Source organism: Tamandua tetradactyla, chromosome 2, assembly GCF_023851605.1.
Source record: "Tamandua tetradactyla isolate mTamTet1 chromosome 2, mTamTet1.pri, whole genome shotgun sequence".
Classification (NCBI taxonomy): domain Eukaryota; kingdom Metazoa; phylum Chordata; class Mammalia; order Pilosa; family Myrmecophagidae; genus Tamandua; species Tamandua tetradactyla.
Genome location: NC_135328.1, coordinates 142467429 through 142488853, shown reverse-complemented (window position 1 = coordinate 142488853; position 21425 = coordinate 142467429). Strand labels below are relative to the sequence as shown.

At 39.3% G+C, this 21425-nt stretch overlaps 1 protein-coding gene across 6 annotated transcripts in view; it reads right to left on the bottom strand.

Moving 5' to 3' along the window:
* Positions 1-16692: 16692 nt before the first annotated feature.
* Positions 16693-21425, bottom strand: part of PLEKHG1 (pleckstrin homology and RhoGEF domain containing G1) — a 248201-nt gene continuing 243468 nt past the window's right edge. For all 6 annotated transcript variants that reach the window (XM_077149263.1, XM_077149261.1, XM_077149266.1 and 3 more), the window contains one exon: positions 16693-20250. In XM_077149263.1, coding sequence (XP_077005378.1) covers positions 19196-20250 — 1055 coding nt within the window. In that variant the 3' untranslated portion in view covers positions 16693-19195. The remainder of the gene's footprint in view (positions 20251-21425) is intronic.

Below are 21425 nucleotides of genomic sequence, written 5' to 3'. Positions count from 1 at the left end.
CAATGTCCAAGCATTTCAATTTATCTTCGTCTTCTCCAATACTTTTTTTTTATTTTACTAATAGCTTTTCTACTGGGTATGAAGTGATTTCTCATCGTGGTTTTGATTTACTTTTCTCCATGGCTAATGATGTTGAACATCTTTTCATGTGCTTATTAGACATTTGTGTATCTTCTTTGGAGAAATGTCAATTCAAATCCTTTACCTATTTTTAAATTGGGTTGTTTATCTTTTTTTGTTGTTTGAGTTGTAGGAATTCTTTTTATATTCTGAATATTAATATGCTTATCAGATATATGGGTCCAAATATTTTCTTCCATTCTGTTGACTGTCTTTTCACTTTCTTAATAATATCCTTTAATGCACAAAATTTTTACTTTTGCAGGCCAGTTCATCTATTTTTTCTTTTGTGGCTCATGCTTTTGGTGTTATAGGCTGTGCCAGTTTGAAATTGTTGTGTACCCCAGAAAAGCTGTGCTCTTTAATCCTCATTCAATACTGCTGGGTGGGATCTTTTTTACTGTTTCCATGGAGATGTTACCCACCCAATTGTGGGTGGTAATGTTTGATTAGATGGTTTCCATAGAGCTGTGTCTCCACCCATTCAAGAGGGGGTTGTTTACTGGAGCCCTTTAAGAGGGAACCATTTTGGAGAAAGCTACAGAACCACACAGCCAGAGACCTTTGGAGATGCAGAAGGAAAATGCCCCCAGGGAAGCCTTATGAAATGAGGAAAAAGCTAATAGATGTCACCATGTGTGCCCTCCCAGTTGAGAGAGAAACCCCGAACTTCATTGGCCCTTTCTTTGGAGTTAAGGTATCTTTCTTAGGATACCTTGATTTTGTACATTTTCATGGCTTTAGAACTGAAAACTTGCAACTTAATAAATTCCCTTTTTAAAAGCCATTCTGTTTCTGGTATATTGCATTCTGGCAGCTTCAAACTAAAACATATATACAAATAAATTGCCTAATACAAGGTCCTGGAGGTTTCTGCCTATGCTATCTTCGAAGTTTTTATTGGTTTTAGCTCTTATATTTGGACCTTGATAATTTTTTAGTTAATTTTTGTATATGGTATGAGGTAGAGGTCCAGGTTCTCTCTTTTCTTTTCGTTTTTCCCCTTTCTTTGCATGTGGCTATTCAGTTTTCCAGTATCATTTGTTGAAGAGATCATTCTTTCCCTGTTGAATGGACTTGGCCCCCTTGGCCTCTCAACTGACAGTAGATGAATAGGCTTATTTTTGAATCCTCAGTTCTAGTCCATTGGCCTCTTTGTCTGTCCTTCTGCCTGTACGACACTACTTTGATTAGTGTAGCTTTGTAGTAACTTTTGAAATCGGGAAGTGTGAGACCTCAAACTTTGTTCTTTTTCAAGATGATTTTGGCCATTCAGCGCCCTTTCCAGTCCATATGATTTTGATGATCGGCTTTTCTGTTTCTGCAAAAAAGAAATATTGTAAATTGGAATGGGATTGCATTGAATTTTTAAACACATTGGGTTGTATTGACATCTTAACAATGTTGAGTTCCAAGCCATGAACATGGCATGTCTTTCCATTTATTCAAGTCTTCTTTAATTTTTCTTTCAGCAATATTTTGTAGTTTTCATGTACAATTACTTTACATCCTTGTTTAAATTTATTTCTTGATATTTTATTCTTTTAGATGCTATTGTAAATGGAATTATTTTCTTAATTTCCTTTTCATATTGTTCATTTCTGGTGTGCAGAAACATTACTGAATTTTGTGTATTGATTTCATATCCTACTACTTTGCTGAATTCATATATTAGCACTAGTAGATTTCTTGTTTCTTTGGGACTTTCTGTATATATTGGATCACGTCATCTGTGAATAGGGATAGTTTCTTTTCTTCTTCATTTTGGATATGTTTTATTTCTTTTTCTTGCCTGGTCGATCTGACTAGATTCTAGTTCAGTGTTGAATAACAAGCAGCATCCCTGTCATGTTCTTGACCTCAGTGGAAGAGCTTTCACCATTGTGTATGATGTTAGTGATGGATTTTTAATATGTCCCCTTTATCACATTGAGGAAGTTCCCTTCTATTCCTAGTTTTCTGAGTGTTAGTTGTCCTTTTTGACAGTAAGGTAATAAATCATGTTTTAAGCATAAAATTTTGAGTGTCAATAAATGTTATTAAACTAGTAACATTGTCCACTCTGTCTTAGTTATGAAAATGGTGGAACAAAACAAACAGCCGAACATCGTATATGTGAATTGTGGGAACATTTCACAGAACATCATTTCTTTACAATGTTTGACACTTAACTGAGGACTGTCCCTTCATGGTATGATTAATTATGATTTAACACTTTCTTAAAAATCACTTCAAGGCCTAGGTCAGTGACTGCCCATGCTGATTGAGGCTGTTAATATTTACTCTGTGCGTCAGAATGCGGATGTGGTCATTGTGGATACCTCTATGCTCAGTTCATCTTCACGCTCTAGGACATGTCCCCAAGGTGCTCATATTTCAGATTAAAGGTCTTTGGGTGCTTCGTGCAATTCACACTTATAAGAGAGAAAAATAAGAAAGGGAGAAAGATAAGATTTATGGACATAGGCTTTAGGATCTTTCATATTTCTAGATTTGTTTCATAGGGACATCTCATAATCTCATTTTGAGGGAAACATCTGTCTTCCCCAAACCGCAATATATATTTTTGCTTTAGCTAGGAAAAGTCAGCTACCTTGGGAGAATGGGACACTGTTATGCTGATGCCCTTAAAAATTCACTAATGTTCTTTCCCTAGTACATACAGGTGATTTCAGTGTACTTTGAGATATTTGGATATATGACAAAGAAAGTCTGTTTGCAAAATAAATTATATATACATATATAATATTTTATAATGTATTCCTTGATATTTTATTGATATATAAAGATATATATTGATATATAAAGAACAGGCTCCAGTCTATGCATGTAGCTAAGGAGTCAGCTGTGAACAAGTGAGACACAAACCCAATTCTCACAGAATCTATAGTCTAATAGAGGATACAGGCATGTTAAAGAAAAATTAAATTAAAGAGTATTATGATTCAGAGTCTTATCAGAGTAACCTGAAGAGACACCTGTCCAGACCTGGAGAGTCAGAGAAGGCTTCCTGGAAGAGGTGGCATTTCAAGGCATGATGACTTTGAGATCCTAGGGGATGGAAGAGAAGGGGAAATTTTGGAACAATGATGTAAGTAAAGTAGAAGAGTCAAGCAAGCCATATCATGGCAGGTGATACAAGGAGTTTGCATTTGAGTTTGAGAGCAGTGGATGATTTTGAAGCAGGGGAGTGACATAATCAGATTAGTGTTTTGGGAAGGCCCACACTACCAGCTATGTAGAGGGAACACAGTGCCTGGAAGCCAGCAGACAAATCTGGAGACTGTTGCTATCATCTGGGGAAGAATTGAGTGCCTGAATACATCCTTGGCCAATGTGATGGTGAAAAGTGAATGCATTCAAGAAATAATTAAGACATAAAATTGGCTGCATTTATTATTTAGTTGGTAAGTGGAAAGAAAATGTCAAGATGAAGCTGCAGTTTGTGGCTTGAAGAATAGATAGAGGGTGGTGGTGTCATTCACAAAAAGGGAACAGAGGAGGGAACAGGCTTAGACCCTTGGTGATTTGGATGTCTGTGGGCTGTCTGAGTGGAGATATCTAGTTGGATATCTAGGAATTTGGATCCATGGGTATGGTGCTCAAGAGAAAGTTCAAAAATGGAGATATGGATCTGCTATAGTACCACAGCACAGCAATGGAATTTAAGACCATGGGAGTGGACAAGATAAGCTGAGAGAGAGAATGTATGGAAGTGTTCAGGAGGACCTAGAACACCACTGGAAAACACAAACAAGAAAACAGCAGAAGTAGACAAGTCCACAAAGAGAGAGGAGGAAAAAGCATACGAATAGGAGAAAAATTGAGGGAGTGTTTAAGTTGGATAGGTGTGGGTTTGGCTGGAAGCAACTGAAAATCCTTAAATGGCTTCAATAATAAGCAATTCATTCTCCTACAATCCAGCCCTCAAGTTCAAGAGGGGAAGGCAGCCCTTCATGGGTCCATACTTCTCCCTATTCCCCCAAGGGGACTTTTGCAGGTTGACCTTGAGGGACATGGGCAGTACACACACCAACACATGTCTGTAAATCCACATTTTACCAACCAGTGTTTGGTTCCAAAGGTGAGACCATGCAGGGAGACATTTGGTGCAGACGTCATCTAAGATAAGTTATCTTAGAATAAAAACATTTATGAGATGTTAGAATAATAAGATGATGGAATGCAATATACCAGAAATGGAAAGGCCTATATAAGGGGAATTTAATAGGTTACAAGTTTGTAGTTTTAAGCCTATGAAAATGTCCAAACTAAGGCATCAGGGAAAGATACCTTAATTCAAGAAAGGCTGATGGGTCAGGAACGCCTCTGTTAGCTGGGAAGGTATGTGGCTGGCATCTGTTGGTCCCTTGCTCTTATGCTCCATTGCTTTCAGCCTCTGTTCCTGTGGGGGTCCCTTGCTTTGCTTCTCTGGGGCTGGCTTTCATCTCTTGGTTTCTCTTGGCTCTCCCAAGGTTCTGGCTTGTTTAACATCTCATGGGAAGGTGCATGGCAATTTCTGTTGGGTCCCAGCATCTCCAAACATCTGTGTCTCTGTTCTCTGAAGCAACTGTTCTCTAAGTGTCTACATCTGCTCTCTCTGCCAGCTCTGAACTTTCTCCAAAATGTTTCCTCTTTAAAGGATTCCAGTAAACTAATCAAGACCTATGCTGAATGAGTGGAGTCACATCTCATCTAATTTAAAGGTCACACCCACAATTGAGTACGCCACATCTCTGTGGAGATAATCTAATCAGAAGTGTCCACCCTACAGTATTGAATCAGGATTAAAAGAAATGGCTGTTCCCACAAGATTGGATCAGGATTAAAGTGGCTTTTCTGAGCCATCATGTTTTTATTTGCATGGGCAGGCAACCGGGAATTGAACCCAGGTCTCCAGCATGATGGGCGAGAATGCGGCTGTTGAGCCACTATTGCACGGCCCCATAATATTTTTTTTAATAGTATTTTCAAGCCAGCACAACAGGTTTTAGAATAAAAAACATTTAATATAGGTTTCTTAGAATAAATCCCTAGAATTATAATTACTAGGTGAAAGGTTATGAATTATGAATGTTATTGATCTAATTACCAAATTTATTTCTGAAATTGTTATACCAATTTCATTCTCATTTAATTGGGAGTAACCATCTTTCTCCATCCTTAACAATATTGGGTAATACTTTCTAAAAATAATATTGTATGGCACTGTGGTAGGTTGAATTATGTACCCCATGAGGGACATGTTCTTAATCTCAATTTGCATTCCTGTGGGTATGAGCTCTTGTGTAAGTAGGACCTTCTGAAGAAGTTAGTTTAGTTAACGTGCAACCACTTGAATCAGGGTGGTCTTAATGCATATTATTGGAGACCTAAAATAACTAAGAAACTGGAAGCCTGAGAGTCTGAGAAGTCCAGATGGGAAGAGGCTGGAAGTTAGTCGAAACTAGAAAGCAGATACAAGGGAAGAGAGAGTGAGAGAGTGAGAGAGTGAGAGAGTGAGAGAGAGAGAGGGAGGGAGAGAGAAAGAGGAGACAGGAGACAGGAGATAGATTTTTACCTTCAAATCCCCTCCATAGATCTTACAGAGTTTCCTTGCTGGAATCTTGCCCAAACAGACCAGACCATTTTTTAAAAATCTGGAATTCTGGATTTTAATGTGAAACTTCTTTAAGATTTAACTGGTTGGGAGTTCCAGGAAGATGGAAAAATAGGATAAGTTGAGTTCACCCCTGCTCCAAGGAGCAGTTAGAGAAGTGTCAGAAAAACAACCAGGAGTGTGATTCAAGGGTGTAAGTGATGTGGGAGGGTCTTCTACACTACATAGGGAGGCCCTGGTTGAAAAAGCAAAAGAATTGAGATGCAGAGAACCAGAGACCAGTCGCCTAGTGCAAACAGCGTAATGCGCCCCTTTCCACATGGAGGCCCAGAACCCTCAGGAGTGTATGGACAGGGAGATGGGATAAGGAAATAAGCCAAGCCACATTCCTTGACAGCGTTAACCTGACGTGCACTGCCCTTACCCCGTGACCCATGCTTTCCCCAAGCTCCGCATACCTGAACCCTGTCACCCGCCCCCAGGCACCCTCTCCCCGACCCCCATCCCCATGCATCCCTGCCCCACACCCAGAAGATGCACACAAGCCTGTCCCAGGCCAACCCACCTCTCCCATGCAAGTACACAGTCTTGCCCCATCCCTCCTGAGACCCACAAACCGACGCCCAGCCCTTCGAACCCACCTCCTCCTCTCTGTCCCCTGCAGGTGGTCACCTGCACATCAGGGCTGCTGGTGCTCACCTTCATATACTGGCCACACCCTCACCTATCCATATAGTCCTGCGACCCTGCTCTGCCCTCCCTGAGCAGTGCACATGTGCATATCAGCATCCAGCCCCCCAGACACATGCATGCGCACATGCCCACTCACCTCATGCTGCCTCAGCTTTGGGCAAGCGCTGACCTGAACATCCCTGCCACACCTACCCCCAGTCCACACAAGCCAATCCCCTGAGCTCTGTGCATGCGCACACCGGGGCCCTGCTCCCAAACCCCCCACCTCCCCACCCCCCACCCCCGCACAGACACGGTCACATCCTTCCCTCATATCTGTGTATTGACTCTTGACCCCTGCACCACACTGCCCCTACCCTGCACACATGAACACCATTGCACCACCCCCGAGCACGACTGCCCTTCTCCCATACCTGGCAGGTGCTCTCATGTGCATCTGTGCCAATAGCCCCCACCCTGCATACACATGCACCCCTACCCCCACCCCTGCACCTGCCCACCGACATCACCCATCCCTGACACACATTCCACAACCTCCGTGACCTGTGCCCTGCCCCTACACACTTGCGCATCTGTATCCCGGCTCCCCCTGAACCCCTCCCCTACACAAGGACACACCTATGCCATGCCTCCCTGTGCTCCAATTACTGTGCCTTGTATCCCACACCCTGACACCTATGACCCACACGTTCCACGTGCCCACCCACATCCTGCCACATACTAGCCCCAGCACATCCACGCAGCACCCCTGTATGCCTCCTGCTGCACCCTACTTGTGTCCCCCATGCTGCATCCTACTCCTGCTTTCCAAAGCCTGCCTGAGCTGCACCTCATCCACACGGACCCTGTACCACACCTCCACAACCCTGCAACCTGCACCTCATACTCACAGGCACCAGCATAGCATCCCCAACTTGTGCCTATTCCTGCACTGCAATGCATCACTGCACTGTTGTGCCCCTCCCCACACCACACATCCTGCCCCATACCTGTCCCCCAAATACAAAGCTTTAGACTACTGAAGGAAATAAACTTCCAAAGAAACCCTATCAAGATATTTACATGCTGCGAAGACAAGAGAAGATGACTAACCATTTGAAGATGCAGATAGATACAGCCCAGTCTAATGACAAAATTAAAACACAGGAGACTTTGGAACAGCTAATCAAAGATGTTCACATAATCTACTAAATAAAATCAGTGGGATGGCTAATGACATAAAGGAGATCAAGAAGACACTAGAAGAGCATAAAGAGGAATTTGAAAGAATAAGTAGGAAAATAGCAGATATCACAGAGATTAAAGATGCTGTAGGCCAAATAAAAATATACTAGAGACACACACAGCAGATTTGAAGAGGCAGAAGAAAGAATGAGTGAACGAGGGGAAAGAACAACTGATTATGGATGCAGAGAAGAGCAAAGGGCAAAAAGATGGAAAAATTTGAAGTGGATCTTAGGGAAACAAAGCATACAAATATAAGAATCATAAGTATCCCAGAAGGAGAAGAGAAGAGTAAAGGGCTAGGAAGAGGATATAATGGGGGGAAACTTCCCAACCTTTATAAAAGACATAAATATGCTACTCAAAGGAGCCAAAAAAACTCAAAATAGAATAAATCCAAATAGGCCTAACCCAAGACACATACCAATCAGTCTGCAAAATGTTGAAGAGAAGCAGAAAATCCTGAAAACGGCAAGAGATAAGCAATCTACTACATACACGGGAAACCATGTAAAACTGAGTTCAGACTACTCAACTGGCACTATGGAGGCAAGAAGGCACTTGCCTCTTGATATATTTAAGATCCTGAATGAGAAAGACTTCCAGCCAAGAATTCTGTGCCCAGCCGAATTGTCCTTCAAAACTGAGGGAGAGATTAAAATTTTCACAGACAAACAAACGCTGAGAGAATTTTGCAACAGGAGACCAGCCCTGCAAGAAATACTAAAGAGAGTTCTGCCGGCTGAAAAAAAAACAAGACAGGAGAGGCAGGGCTGGAGAAGGGCACAGAATTGAAGAGTACCAGTAAGGGTAACTTAAAGGATAACAAGAGAAAGATGGAAAAGAATATATAGATCTGACAAATAAAATCTAAAGGATAAGATGGTGGATTCAAGAAATACCTTCATAGTAATAACTTTGAATGTTAATGGATATGCTGTTTGCAAGAGACTCATCTTAGACACAAAATTACAAATAGACTGAAAGTGAAAGCACAGAAGATGTTCCAAGTAAGCTGTAACCAAAAGAAAACAGTAGTAGCTATACTAATATGAGACAAAATAGACTTTAAATATAAAGACATGATAAGAGACAACGAAGGACACTATATATTAGTAAAAGGGACAATTAACCAAGAAGATATAACAGTCATAAATGTCTATGCTCCTAATCAAGGAGCTCCAAAGTACCTGAGGTAGACATTGGCAAAGCTGAAGGGAGCAATAGATATTTCAACAATAATAGTAGGAGACTTCAATACACTACTCTCTTTATAAATAGGAGAACCAGACAGAGGATCAGCAAAGAAACAGAGAACTGAAACTATTTGAAAAATGAATTAGATCTAACAGATATAGATATATATAGGTCATTACCCCCCAAAACCTCAGGATGTGCATTCTTCTCTAGTGCTCATGGAATATTCTCCAGGGTAGATCATATTCTGGGGCACAAAACAGGCCTTTATACATCTAAAAACCTTGAAGTTATTCAAAGCACTTTCTTTGATCAGAATGGAATGGCACTGGAAGTCAATAACCACCAAAGAACAAGAACTGTCACAAATATATGAAGATTAAATAACATACTTTCTTCTATCTTTTTAAAATTTTAATACTTTGTATTGTCAAACCAAAACAACATACAAGCATGAACATTCTTAACATACAAACATTATGTGTATGGTATACAGTCAAAGGCTCACAATATCATCACACAGTAGTATATTCATCACCATGATCATAAATTTTTTAGGACATTTGCATCACTCCAGAAAAAGGAATAAAAAGAGAAGAGAAAAAACTCACACATACCATACCCCTTACCCCTCTGGGCTGGTTTGAAAGGAAGTATGCCCCCTAGAAAAGCCATGTTTTAATCAAAATATCATTTTGTAAAGGTGGAATAATCTCTATTCAATGCTGCATGTTTGAAACTGTAATCAGATCATCTCCCTGGATGATGTGATTTAGTCAAGAGTGGTTGTTAAACTGGATTAAAGGATGACATGTCTCCACCCATTTGGATGGATCTTGATTGGTTTATTGGAGTCCTATAAAAGAGGAAATATTTTGGAGAATGAGAGATTCAGAGGGAGCAGAACAATGTAGCCATGAGATGCAGAGAGTCCATGAGCCAGCAACCTTTGGAGATGAAGAAGGAAAATGCCTCCCAGAGAGTGTCAAGAAACCAGAAGCCAGGAGAGAAAACTAGCAGATGACGACGCCATGTTCGCCATGTGCCCTTCCAGCTGAGAGAGAAGCCCTGACTGTGTTCACCACATGCCTTCCACTTGAGAGAGAAACCCTAAACTTCATCGGCCTTCTTGAACCAAGGTATCTTTCCCTGGATGCCTTAGATTGGACATTTCTATAGACTTGTTTTAATTGGGACATTTTCTCAGCCTTAGAACTGTAAACCAGCAACTCATTAAATTCCCCCTTTTAAAGGCCATTCCATTTCCGGTATATTGCATTCTGGCTGCTAGCAAACTAGAACACCCTCCCTCTCATTGACGACTACTATTTCCATCTACTCAATAGATTTTAACCTTTGTTACCCCTATTTTTTTCTATACCCCTTACCACTCCCTTTCATTGTTCACTAGTATTTCAAGCTGCTAAATTTATTTTAACCTTTGTTCCCCCTATTATTTATTTATTTTTTAATCCATATTTTTTACTCATCTGTCAATATCGTAGATAAAAGAAGCATCAGACACAAGGTTTTCACAATCACATAGTCTTTACATACTCTTAAACAATGAGTGGGTCAAAGAAGAAATTACTAGAGAAATCAGTATCTATCTGGAAACGAATGAAAATGAGAATACAACATATCAGAACTTATGGGATGCAGCAAAGGCTGTGCTGAGAGGGAAATTTATTGCCCTAAATGCCTATATTAAAAAAGAAGAAAGCACAAAAATCAAGGACTTAACTGCTCACCTGGAGGAACTTGAGAAAGAACAGCAAACTAACCCCAAAGCAGAGAGAAGAAGAGAAATAAAGATTAAACCTGAGTTAAATGAATGGGGAAACAAAAGAACAATAGAATCAATAAAACCAAAGATTGATTCTTTGAGAAAATCAATAAAAATCGATGGGTCACTAGTGAGGCCAACAAAGAAAAAAAGAGAGAGGATGCAAATAAACAAAATAAAAAATGAGAAGGGGGTCATTATCACAGACCCTAAAGAAATATAAAAGAAGTCATAAGGGGATACTATGAACAACTATATGCTAGCTTAGATCAAATGGACAAATTTCTGGAAACACATAAACAAGCTACATTTACTCAAGAAGAAACAGAAGATCTCAACAAACCAATCACAAGTAAAGAGATTCAGTCATCAAAAATCTTCCTCCAAAGAAAAGCCCAGGGCCAGATGGCTTCATGGGAGCAATTTTATCAAACATTCCAAAAAGAACTAACACCAATCCTGCTCAAACTTTTCAAATTGAAAGTGAAAAATTATACGATCATCTCGATTGATGCTGAAAAAGCACTTGACAAAATTCAACATCCTTTTCTGATAAAAACTCTTCAAAAGGTAGAAATCAAAGTTAACTTCCTCAATATGATAAAGGGCATATATGAAAAACTGGTAGCCAGAATTGTACTCAATGGAGAGACTGAAAGCTTTCCCCTTAAGATTGGGAATGAGACAAGGATGCCCTCTGTCATTCAACATTGTAGTAGAAGTTCTAGCTAGAGTAATCAGGCAGGAAAAAGAAATAAAGGCATCCAAAATGGAAAGGAAGAATTAAAACCTTCATTATTTGCAGATGACATGATACTATACTTGGAAAATCCTGAGAAATCTACAATAAAGTTAGCTGAGCTCATACACAAATTCAACAAGGTGGCATGTTATAAAATTAATGTGCAAAAATCAGTAATGTTTCTATACACAAGCAATGACCTGAGAATTCAACAAAGGAAAAAATTCCATTCAAAATAGCAACTAAAAGAATTAAGTATCTAGGAATGAACTTAACTAGGGATGTAAAGGACTTGTACACAAAGAACTACATAATGTTGCTAAAAGAAATCAAAGATCTTAATAGGTGGAAAGACATTCCATGCTCATGAATAGGAAGGTTAAATGTGGTTGAGCTGTCGATTCTACACAAATTGATCTACAGACCTAACACTGTACCAATCAAAATTCCAACAACTTACTTTGAAGACTTGGAAAAGCTAATTATCAAATTCATTTGGAGGGGAAAGAGACCCGAATAGCTAAAATATCCTAAAAAAGAAGAACAACGTGGGAGGATTAACACTCCCCAATTTAAAAACTAATTATTAAGGCCACAATGATCAAAACAGCATGCTCCTGGCACAAAGATAAAAGTGTTGACCAATGGAATAAAATAGGGAGTGCAGAAATAGAACACCAAATCTATGGTAAATTGATCTTTAATAAGGCCCCCAATTCCACTCAACTGAGACAAAATAGTCTTTTCAATAAATGGGCATGGGAGAACTGGATATCAATAGCCAGAAGAATGAAAGAGGACCCTCACCTTACACCCTATACAAAAATTAACTCAAATTGGGTCAAACACCTGAAAATAAGAACCAGTACCACAAAGCTCTTAGAAGAAAATGTAGGGAAACATCTTCAAGACCTAGTAATAAGAAGTAGCTTCCTAATTTTTACCCCCAAAGCACAAGCACAAAATTAGAAAAAAAAAAAAGATAAATGGGAATACCTCAAAACCAAATGCTTTTGTACCTCAAAAGACATTGCCAAAAAGGTGAAGAGGCAGCAACTCAATGGGAGAAAATATTTGGAAATCACACATCGGATAAAGGTTTACATAAAGAAATCATACAACTCAACAACAAAAGAACAAACAACCCAATTATAAAGTGGGCTAGAGATAAGAATAGACATTTTTCTGAAGAGCAAATACAGATGGCTAAGAGCACATGAAGAGAGATGCTCATTCTCATCAGCTATAAGGGAAATGCAAATCAAGATTACAATGAGATACCACCTCACACCTAGAAGAATGGCTGTTATTAAATAAACAGGAAACTATAAATGTTGGGGAGGATGTCAAGAAATTGGGACATGTATGCACGGCTGGTGGGAATGTATAATGGTACAGCCACTATGGAAGACAGTCTGGTGGTTCCTCAGACTTGAGTTGCTCTATGACCCGGCAATACCACTGCTTGGTATATACCCAGAAGAGCTGAAAGCAGTGACACAAATAGAGATTTTCACACCAATGTTCATAGTAGCATTATTCACAATTGCCAAAAGATAGAAACAATCCAAGTGTCCATCAGCAGATGAGATGGATTAGCAAAATGTTGTATATACATATGATGGAATATTATGCAGCAGTAAAGACAAAAATGACATCCTGAACTACATGACGAAACAGATGAGTCCTGAGAACATAATGCTGAGTGAAATAAGCCAGACACGAAAGGACAGATACTGTATGATTTCACTTTTATGACCTTAATAAAGGTAAAATCAGAGGCTTATTATATAGAATATAGTGGACCTACAAAAGCTTGAGATGGGTGAACAGTTAGCTAATGAGGTTGAACTTAATTTTAAGGGAATAGAGAGAAGTGAAGGCACTTCACTAGTGGGTCTATAAGTAATGTTACCTTATTGAAGGTGACATAATTAAAATGGGTTGTATAGATTCATGTTTCCCACCAATTAACACTACAAATATAAATAAGTTCTTGCATGAAAAAAAAATGTCACTGGTTGATGGAAGAAGGAACCTGTACCTTTGGGCCTTGCTGAGATGAGTCAGTGAGAAATCTGGGGAGCTGTACATAGGGACACAAACACGAGGTCATTTGGGGGCTTGTATTTGCCCCATGGGGCAGGTGATGTCATTACTACCCAAGCCCTGTTCTTTTATGTTGAGTGGAATAAAGATGGTTTTAGAAGCGATGATGTGAAACTAATCACATGCTTCTCTTCCTTCCATATTAAGAATGCATTGTAAGTCGGTAACATAAAGCTTTGCTGTTTTTCCTGGATGCACAGATGTAAACTTGACTTTATGGGCACTCACCAAAGTTGCAAGATAGCCAAATTTGCCTTTTGCCAGAATCTCAGCCTTCTGGGACTCTTCCCTCCTCTTGACCCGACTTCAGCCCTACAATCCCAGCCTAGGTTGGGCTATGTACTCCTTATAGCACAGAAACTGTTGCTGGGAAAGGCATTTGGCTCTAAATGGAATCTCAGAGAAAGGTGTGATAAACCCATACTTGTGTGACCATTTAGATTTCCTAGTTTCAAATCTCACTTAAATGTCTTCTTTCTATCAGCCAAAAGATGAAAAAGAGTCTTTCCAAAATGCCACAGACTTACCTTATAGGAACACCAAATAAGTTGGAGATGAAGGTGGATTTCCAAGAGTGCTGTGAATTCATCTTAGCTGCTGCTGTTTTTACTTTGTGTCTCTTGTTACACGGTTATTACACACCAACATTTTGTCAGGTTCCATGCAGAGCAGGTGAAAAACATCTCCACCTTAAGGGGTCCAAGGAGAGTAACTGCACTAATGCTAACATTTAGAATAGTCTTCCATAAAAAGAAACTTTTGGTCTCCTGCAAGAGTTCAAATATGCTGTAAACCAAAAAATCTCAAACGTTATTACTTTACAGTTATATAGATTTATTGTACAATTATAACTTGTATTTATATTCATTAACCTTTTCAATGCAGCAAAACTACACATTATGTTATTCTCAATTACTTGTAGGGAAAGAAAAATATGAAATACTAAATATGGGGAAATGCTTATGTGCTCATACTTTTTTCTTTTTAATAAAAGCTTTGAAAAAGCATGCAGGAAAAGGCTCTTGGTCTTATCCGTATGACAAAGTTTAAGTTAAAATAGAGACAGATGCAAATTAGCAAAAAGTTGAAGAGGTTCCTTTTATTATAATTCCTTTCTGGCTGATAGAATTGAGTGTAGATAGACTATTCAGATAGACAAATGTTAGCTCTTGATATATTGGTAAAATTTGCTGTTTAGGATACAGAAATATCTGGCTCTGATTTTTTAAATCAAAGGCAACATAATGGACAAATGTTATTAATATTCAGATTTCACATATATTTATAGTTCATTGCAAACCTGATTTTTTCTTTTAAAAATATTTATTTTTATCAAAGTGACATATTTTTATGTCAAATTATTAGTTCATAATGAAAAATAGCAACTCCCTGACTTTCCCCGGCCCATGCTAGGTACCTTATGAGCAGCAACCACTTTAACTTCCTTTCCTTTTGTTATTAAATTTGATTTTTCTAAATATATACTTAAATTGCAATTGTTTGACTTCACAATTTTATGTATTTCTTTTATTATCTGATGACTTCTTATAAAACTTGAGGATTTAGTATCCTTCCATCATTTCTCATACACACATACCTTCACAGTAGAATTCTAACACATTTCTGGTAGATCTGTATTCAGTGAATGCAATATTGTGACTAAATATTGTTCATCCATTCGCCAGGTATGTTTACATTGCTGTAATAACTTTTTATTCGCTTGGATTTTTTTTCTTGACTGTCTTAGAATTTCTTGCTGTTTGTATATTCTCTACTAACTCTGCAAACCTGCTGATTTTTAAAACTGTTTTGTTTTCTCTTCCCTAGGAATTTATACATGGAATTTCCACAGGGCACAGTTTTTCTACTGTCGTTTGCTTCTCTAATTTGAACTTTAGGACCTATAGCAAACCCCATCTATTTTCAACCTCAAGGTGGAATAAGAAAAGGTAGTTCAGTCAGTGGGAAGTTTAGAAACTCTACGCTTTAAAACATTCAAAAGAAATTCCCCAAGGCCACTTTCCTCTGTTTGAGGAAAGTTAGGCAACCTATCTATATTTTCATTATAACCTGGGTAGATTTCATGCTTTTATTTGGAAATGGAATTGCTTTTGAACATGTCCATAATAATGACTTTATATTAGCATGCTTTTTTTTCCCCTGTAAAATTGTTGTCTATCAAAGAAAATTCAGAACATGAAGTTACATGGGGGAAAAAAAAAAAACACAACCTTAATTTGTGCCCAGAAAACTTTTACGCTATTTTTCAATTCAATGACAAAATTGTGTGTCTTCTGTTACCTACAGAAAATTGATAATGTTGAACTTTACTCCAGTTGAGTGATCCTGGGACACAGGGAAGGTTGAGAAATCTGCCCACACTTTGTGTTACAATAAAGAATCGTGAGGAACCGCTTCCCCACGTGACTGAGCTAAGTCTCACATTAGCCCTGGAGATCACCTAGGGCAAGGTCTCCAGATTTCCATTCACCTCGTAAATCGAGAGCTGAACTGCTTGTCCCTACTGATTGCTTGGAACAAAATACTCCTTAACCAAACTTTGGGTTAACATTCTCCACTTCCACCAGACCCCTGAACTTTAGCCCACCCACAGCCTTAGCCAACACGCAGCCCCTTCTCAGGACCCTCCTGGGAACAGGCCAGCCTCAGCAAAAGCCTTCTCTTAATCTACTCTCTTATGACTTTTTGCCCTATTTCTTCACTTCCCTATACCCAGTTTTTTCTAGTCTTGTTTACAGTTCCCTGTAAAAGAGAGACCCTTTTTTCCTAACCCTCGAGACTCTTGCAGACCTTATAGTCAGAGGATTCTCCCTATTGCAACCATCCTCTTGCTCTATTACAACAGTCCGTTCCCCTCCTGCAAAACTCTTTGCAAATGAAGTCTCTGATTACCAAATCTGGATTTTTCATTTCACATGCATGCATACACACACACACACACACACACACAATCATCTAGTGATTAATCTAACATAGCTGCTATTGAGAAAAAAGAAACCATCCCAGACACTAAGCCAATTATTTCAAAAGTAATCTTAAAATGTAGAAAATGTTCTCAGGCCACTGCAACATAGTATATTCCTGCCACCTTGAACTACTTTCTGCCCTGCTCATCGAGTATTCTAGCTGAATCCAGCTTGCAAAAATCTTGACCCTGTTAGAGTAAACACATTGATTCACACTGCAATTTTCTTTGTACTTTACAAACTTTATTAAATAATGGGCATTACTAATTTTTATCCTTATATACAGTATTTAAACTATGTTTTCCTAGATGCATTTTTTCCCCCACAAAGAACAGAGTAGGTGAAAAGTGATCTCATTAAAAAAAAATTGAGCCTTCAGTTCATGGACTGAATAAGATCAATGCTTTTAAAAGTACATATAACATTTTACCCCCAATTATATACATCCCCACCCCACCTCCAAAACAAAGTAAACAAAAGCATTTAATCAATGACTTTGAGGAAAAATACAGACATGATTATACACACACACACACACAACTCTCAGAAACTGTGTCCTGGCCAACAGAAGTTACTGGCAACATATGACACTACAATTTGTCCTAGATCCTAAGGACACCCACGTGGACATTTGGTACAGTAAGACACACTGGGGTAGGGGCTTGGGGATGGTCTATCCCTACAGGTGACATCAAAGCTGTGCAACAAGAAAAAGACACTGGCATGAAGAATTCATAGTTTCTGGGTTGAAGACCCGGTGACAATATGGATAATATAGAAGTTGGGTCATATAAACTAAAAAGCAAAAATGGGAAACTGAATTCTTGGGACAGGATGATTTAGGTGACAAATAATCTAGTAAATCTAAGAACACACTTTTGGTTCTTGTTTTTTCTGATAAGGTGTAATTCTGAAAATTCATATCAAGTTTAAATAAAGGCAACGGAAGAAGGAATGTTTCCAAGAACCCTGCTATTCAATCCTGACTGATTTTTTTGAGCTTCAAGAAGAAAGAGTAGTTTGGAGAAGCAAGAAACTTGGGTTGAATATTTTTTTGTTATTTACTAATAGGTACCTCTTGCCTCATACTTGAAACGCTTGCAGACCTTATGGTCAGAGTGTTCTCCATATTGCAATCATATGAGTAAAATAAGGATGGAAGCACTTTATGTCTTACAGTTAAGAAGAAGAGGCATAGGACTTTAAAAAAAAGAGGAAAAAGAATTATAATAAGATGTCACTGATTCAATATTTCTGCTTACCTTTAAATGAAAAGCCTGTATCCCTTGTCATGACACATATTGTCATCTTTCAGAATGGAAACTGAGTGTGGGGGGAGGGTTCGCAGAATGTAAAACTGCTTAAAATGAGAATACAAATGCTACTCCTTGAGTAAACATTTTTGCTGCATTAACTGGCATCTTCAATGAAATGGAGTGTCTATAAAGCAGCAATCCATCTGCCTTTTTTTTTTTTTCCAGGTTCTTTGATTTTCTTTTTTTACTCACAGGGTCTGGCTTTTGTTTTTCTGTTCCCTTCCAAAAGGATAGGCATGTTAAAATCACAATGAACTGCTCTTTAAAGACTGTAATTACAATATAAAAGGAAGATGCTGTTAGTTAAAACTTAGTAGCCAAAGATGCTGGTCTCTCCCATGTTTTGAAGTAATGAAAAGCAAGTCTCATGTTACGTCTGGAACAGAAAAGAAAATCAGAGCTTGGGTGGAGGTCCTTTGGCCATATCCAAAACTCAGGCAGGTACAGGGAGAAAAACTGCCCTGGAGAGGGTATAGCTTTAAAGCTCTACATTCTATTTTAGCTATGGTTTACTTGGGGTTGATCAAAGATGGGTATGTACAATGGTGTGGAAGGTATTTTGTTTTGTTTTTTCTTGTTCACCTAGAAAACCAGGAGATAATCAAGTTGTTCCCAGGTGTTATCCCATCTTTTCTAATAATAATGGTTAGTCAATTTTATCAACCGTGATTTTCTTTAAGACCCTAAGGGAATCTTTCATTTCGCCCCAGAAATCATAACGTAAGCATGATGAGCGGCACATCGCCCAGGATTTGTCTAGGAAGTCTGGTGAGGATTTTTGCTAATAACAAATTGGTTCTGCTATATTCTAATTTTCAAAAGTCACATTTTTTTTTGCATCACAAAGCACTGATTAGGAATATCAGCATATAACCCTAAAATGGACACCGTAGACAATTTCTAATTAGACATCTCTGGCTTATGCCAGATACAAGTTTAATCCTTTAGACAGCGTGAGTTTACTTTCCTTTTAAAACACGTGAAAAAGCCTCCTCGCTGTCGTGAGTCCTACGGAAAAACTACTCATGGCTTCTAGATAATACTAGAGGATCATCACATTTCTTAAAGTCCAGGCATTATTGTCAGGATATGGAAAAAATGTGTATCATGGCCATCATGTTCAATAAAACCAAAACAACAACAATGAAATGCCTAAAAATTTTCAAGTTAAGACTGACTTACATGAAACCCGAAGACAATCAGCGCCAGAAAACACACTGTTACCTGGTGCTGGTGTCTGGTACAGTACAGTCCAGGCCATTTCGCTGGCCACTTCAGAAAGTTGTGCTGGAAAAGAAAGTACATTGTACACCTCCAGTTATTACAAAATCGCTTTAATCTGGTACAGATAAAACACTTCATCAGTATCTGTAATTTATGAGCCTAGTAAGAAGTCAATTCAGGCAGCTGCTATTGAGAACCTTAGGCAAAGCTGCTTGAGCTGAGACACTGAAATTTCTCCCTTAAAGACTGAACGATATTTTGCTGATTGGGAGATGGCTCCCTCCAAAGATAGTCGTCCAGTTTGTCAGGTGCGTTGTATGTTGCCAGATATGGCGGAAGATCGAGTGTGCTGTTTATTGGCCTTTTCGGAGTGCAAGGACTTCTCAAAGAGTGAGATGTGTTGTGGCTGCAGACTTTTTGGGGAAAATCGGCATCCATGATCTTTGGGTCGGATTTCCTTCTACGACTGTGAGATAGTTCTAACTCTGACTCATCTTCTTCTGACTTGATTTCCACATAGTCATCTTCATCTCCTTCAGTCTCTTTGAAATTGGAAAAATAGTTCTGAGTCGCTATTTGGGCACTTATGGGCAAATTTCTATTTACTACCAGAACTTTCTGTGAGTCTTGGAGCGTGAGATCTGGGCGTTTTCCAGGGCGCTGCTGGCACGTGTCTGGTGACAGATCCTGGCGGCTCTCACACCTGGGACTCAGGTGTGAGGACAGCGGCTGCTTCTTTCCCGTGCCACTGGAGTAGTCGATGGAGTCCATGGATTTGTTTATCAGGATAGAGGAAGACGAATGAGACCTGCTATAAGGCTGAGCTTTAGAGCTGATTCCTTGCCGACCCAGGGAGTTGTAGACATGGCTGTGACCTGAGTTCTCTTTGTTGGGCTGATTTATCACCACACTGTGTCTCTGCAAGGGGCCTGGCAAAGGGTCACAGGTCTGGAGAGAAGGCACAGAGCAAGCCGGGGACAACTGTCTGGGAGTACTTCTTGCATGAATCTCTAAAGTGGAATATTTCAACTTCAAGTCTTGCTCTGGCCGGGGACAGAAATCTGCTAGTTCTCCATTACTATAGGTTGAATGCAAAAGCCAGTCTTTGCTACCGTGCTGGGACAGGGAGGGTGATGCAGGTCTGGAGATGGAAGGTTCTAGAGAGTTGGCCCAGTCATCCTTCTGAGTTTTAAGGGGAGTCTCTCGGAATACAATCTGGTCGTACAGTTGGGAATACTCAGCAATCCTGGCACCTGGAAGGCAAATATTGACACGTCTAAATGCACAAAGAATTAGTGTTCTATGTGAAGACTAAAAATAGGAATATAGCATTCTAGCCAACATATTAAAATTTTTTTAAACAGTAGGCAGGACTTTTGAGTCAAGTCTGAGGGCAAGCAATTGTAATTGTAAGCAATGGAAATGAATGAAATAATACATAGTTTAATATAAATACAAATGTCACCTAAAGCTTCCTTTCATTGGATCTAACTCTGGATTATTTTATTCCAGCACATCTGTAAGTGTCCAGTACATGTAATGAAAATTTCTAGTGTTCTTTACAAGCATGAAATAGTGTCATGGCTGAAAACAGGAAAGTCAACACTTTAAGCCCTAATCTATAAAAAATAACACAAGTAGTCTTTAAGAGAGCCTGGCCACAATCCACAGTGCAATGGCTACCCCTGACTTTGCACCACTCTTGATTGCTCTCAGACAACTTGCCCCAGCAGAATCTGCTCGTGGCGGCTCTTCCCACGTTCCTTGTTCCCAGGCAGCACCCCCCACCCCCATGGCCACTATTGGGGGAACCAATGTCTCAGGGAGCTCCTTCTTTCCAGCACTTCAAAACCACATGTATTGACTAACTCACATCTCCTTTCCCATCCCCAAGAAGCCAGGCACTAAAGGCTGTGCCTTCCAGACATTAAGGATGAAACCGGTGCATATAATCGATAACCTGATGCTCTCTAGTATTGGTTGCAGATTTGGACTTGACAGTCAATGCTCCAAAAGCTTTTGCCACTTAAAGTCAAACCAGAAGGTCATTCTCCCCTTTGCCCCACCTCTGAATAAGAACATTTCTAAAGACATTAACTGAACCATGATATGCATAGAGCATTCTCTTGGGCCAGCCATGCTTAAAGAGAAGGAGCCCAGAGATGTCAGTGTTAAGAGCTGCTCTGACCCCTCCCTCCCCCATCCAGAGACCCAAGAACCAAAGAATTCCATGCATCCTATAAATGGCTCAGGCCACAATGACACGATCTCTAGTAAAGGAGTATGTCCCATATACGATCAGCAGATGACACTGTTTTCTTCTTCAATATGCTGTATTTTTAGCTATTTATTTTATTAGTATATTATTCCTTGAATTTAAACTACATCCTCATTTAGTTGAGTTTCTCCCATTTCTTTTGAGTCTATC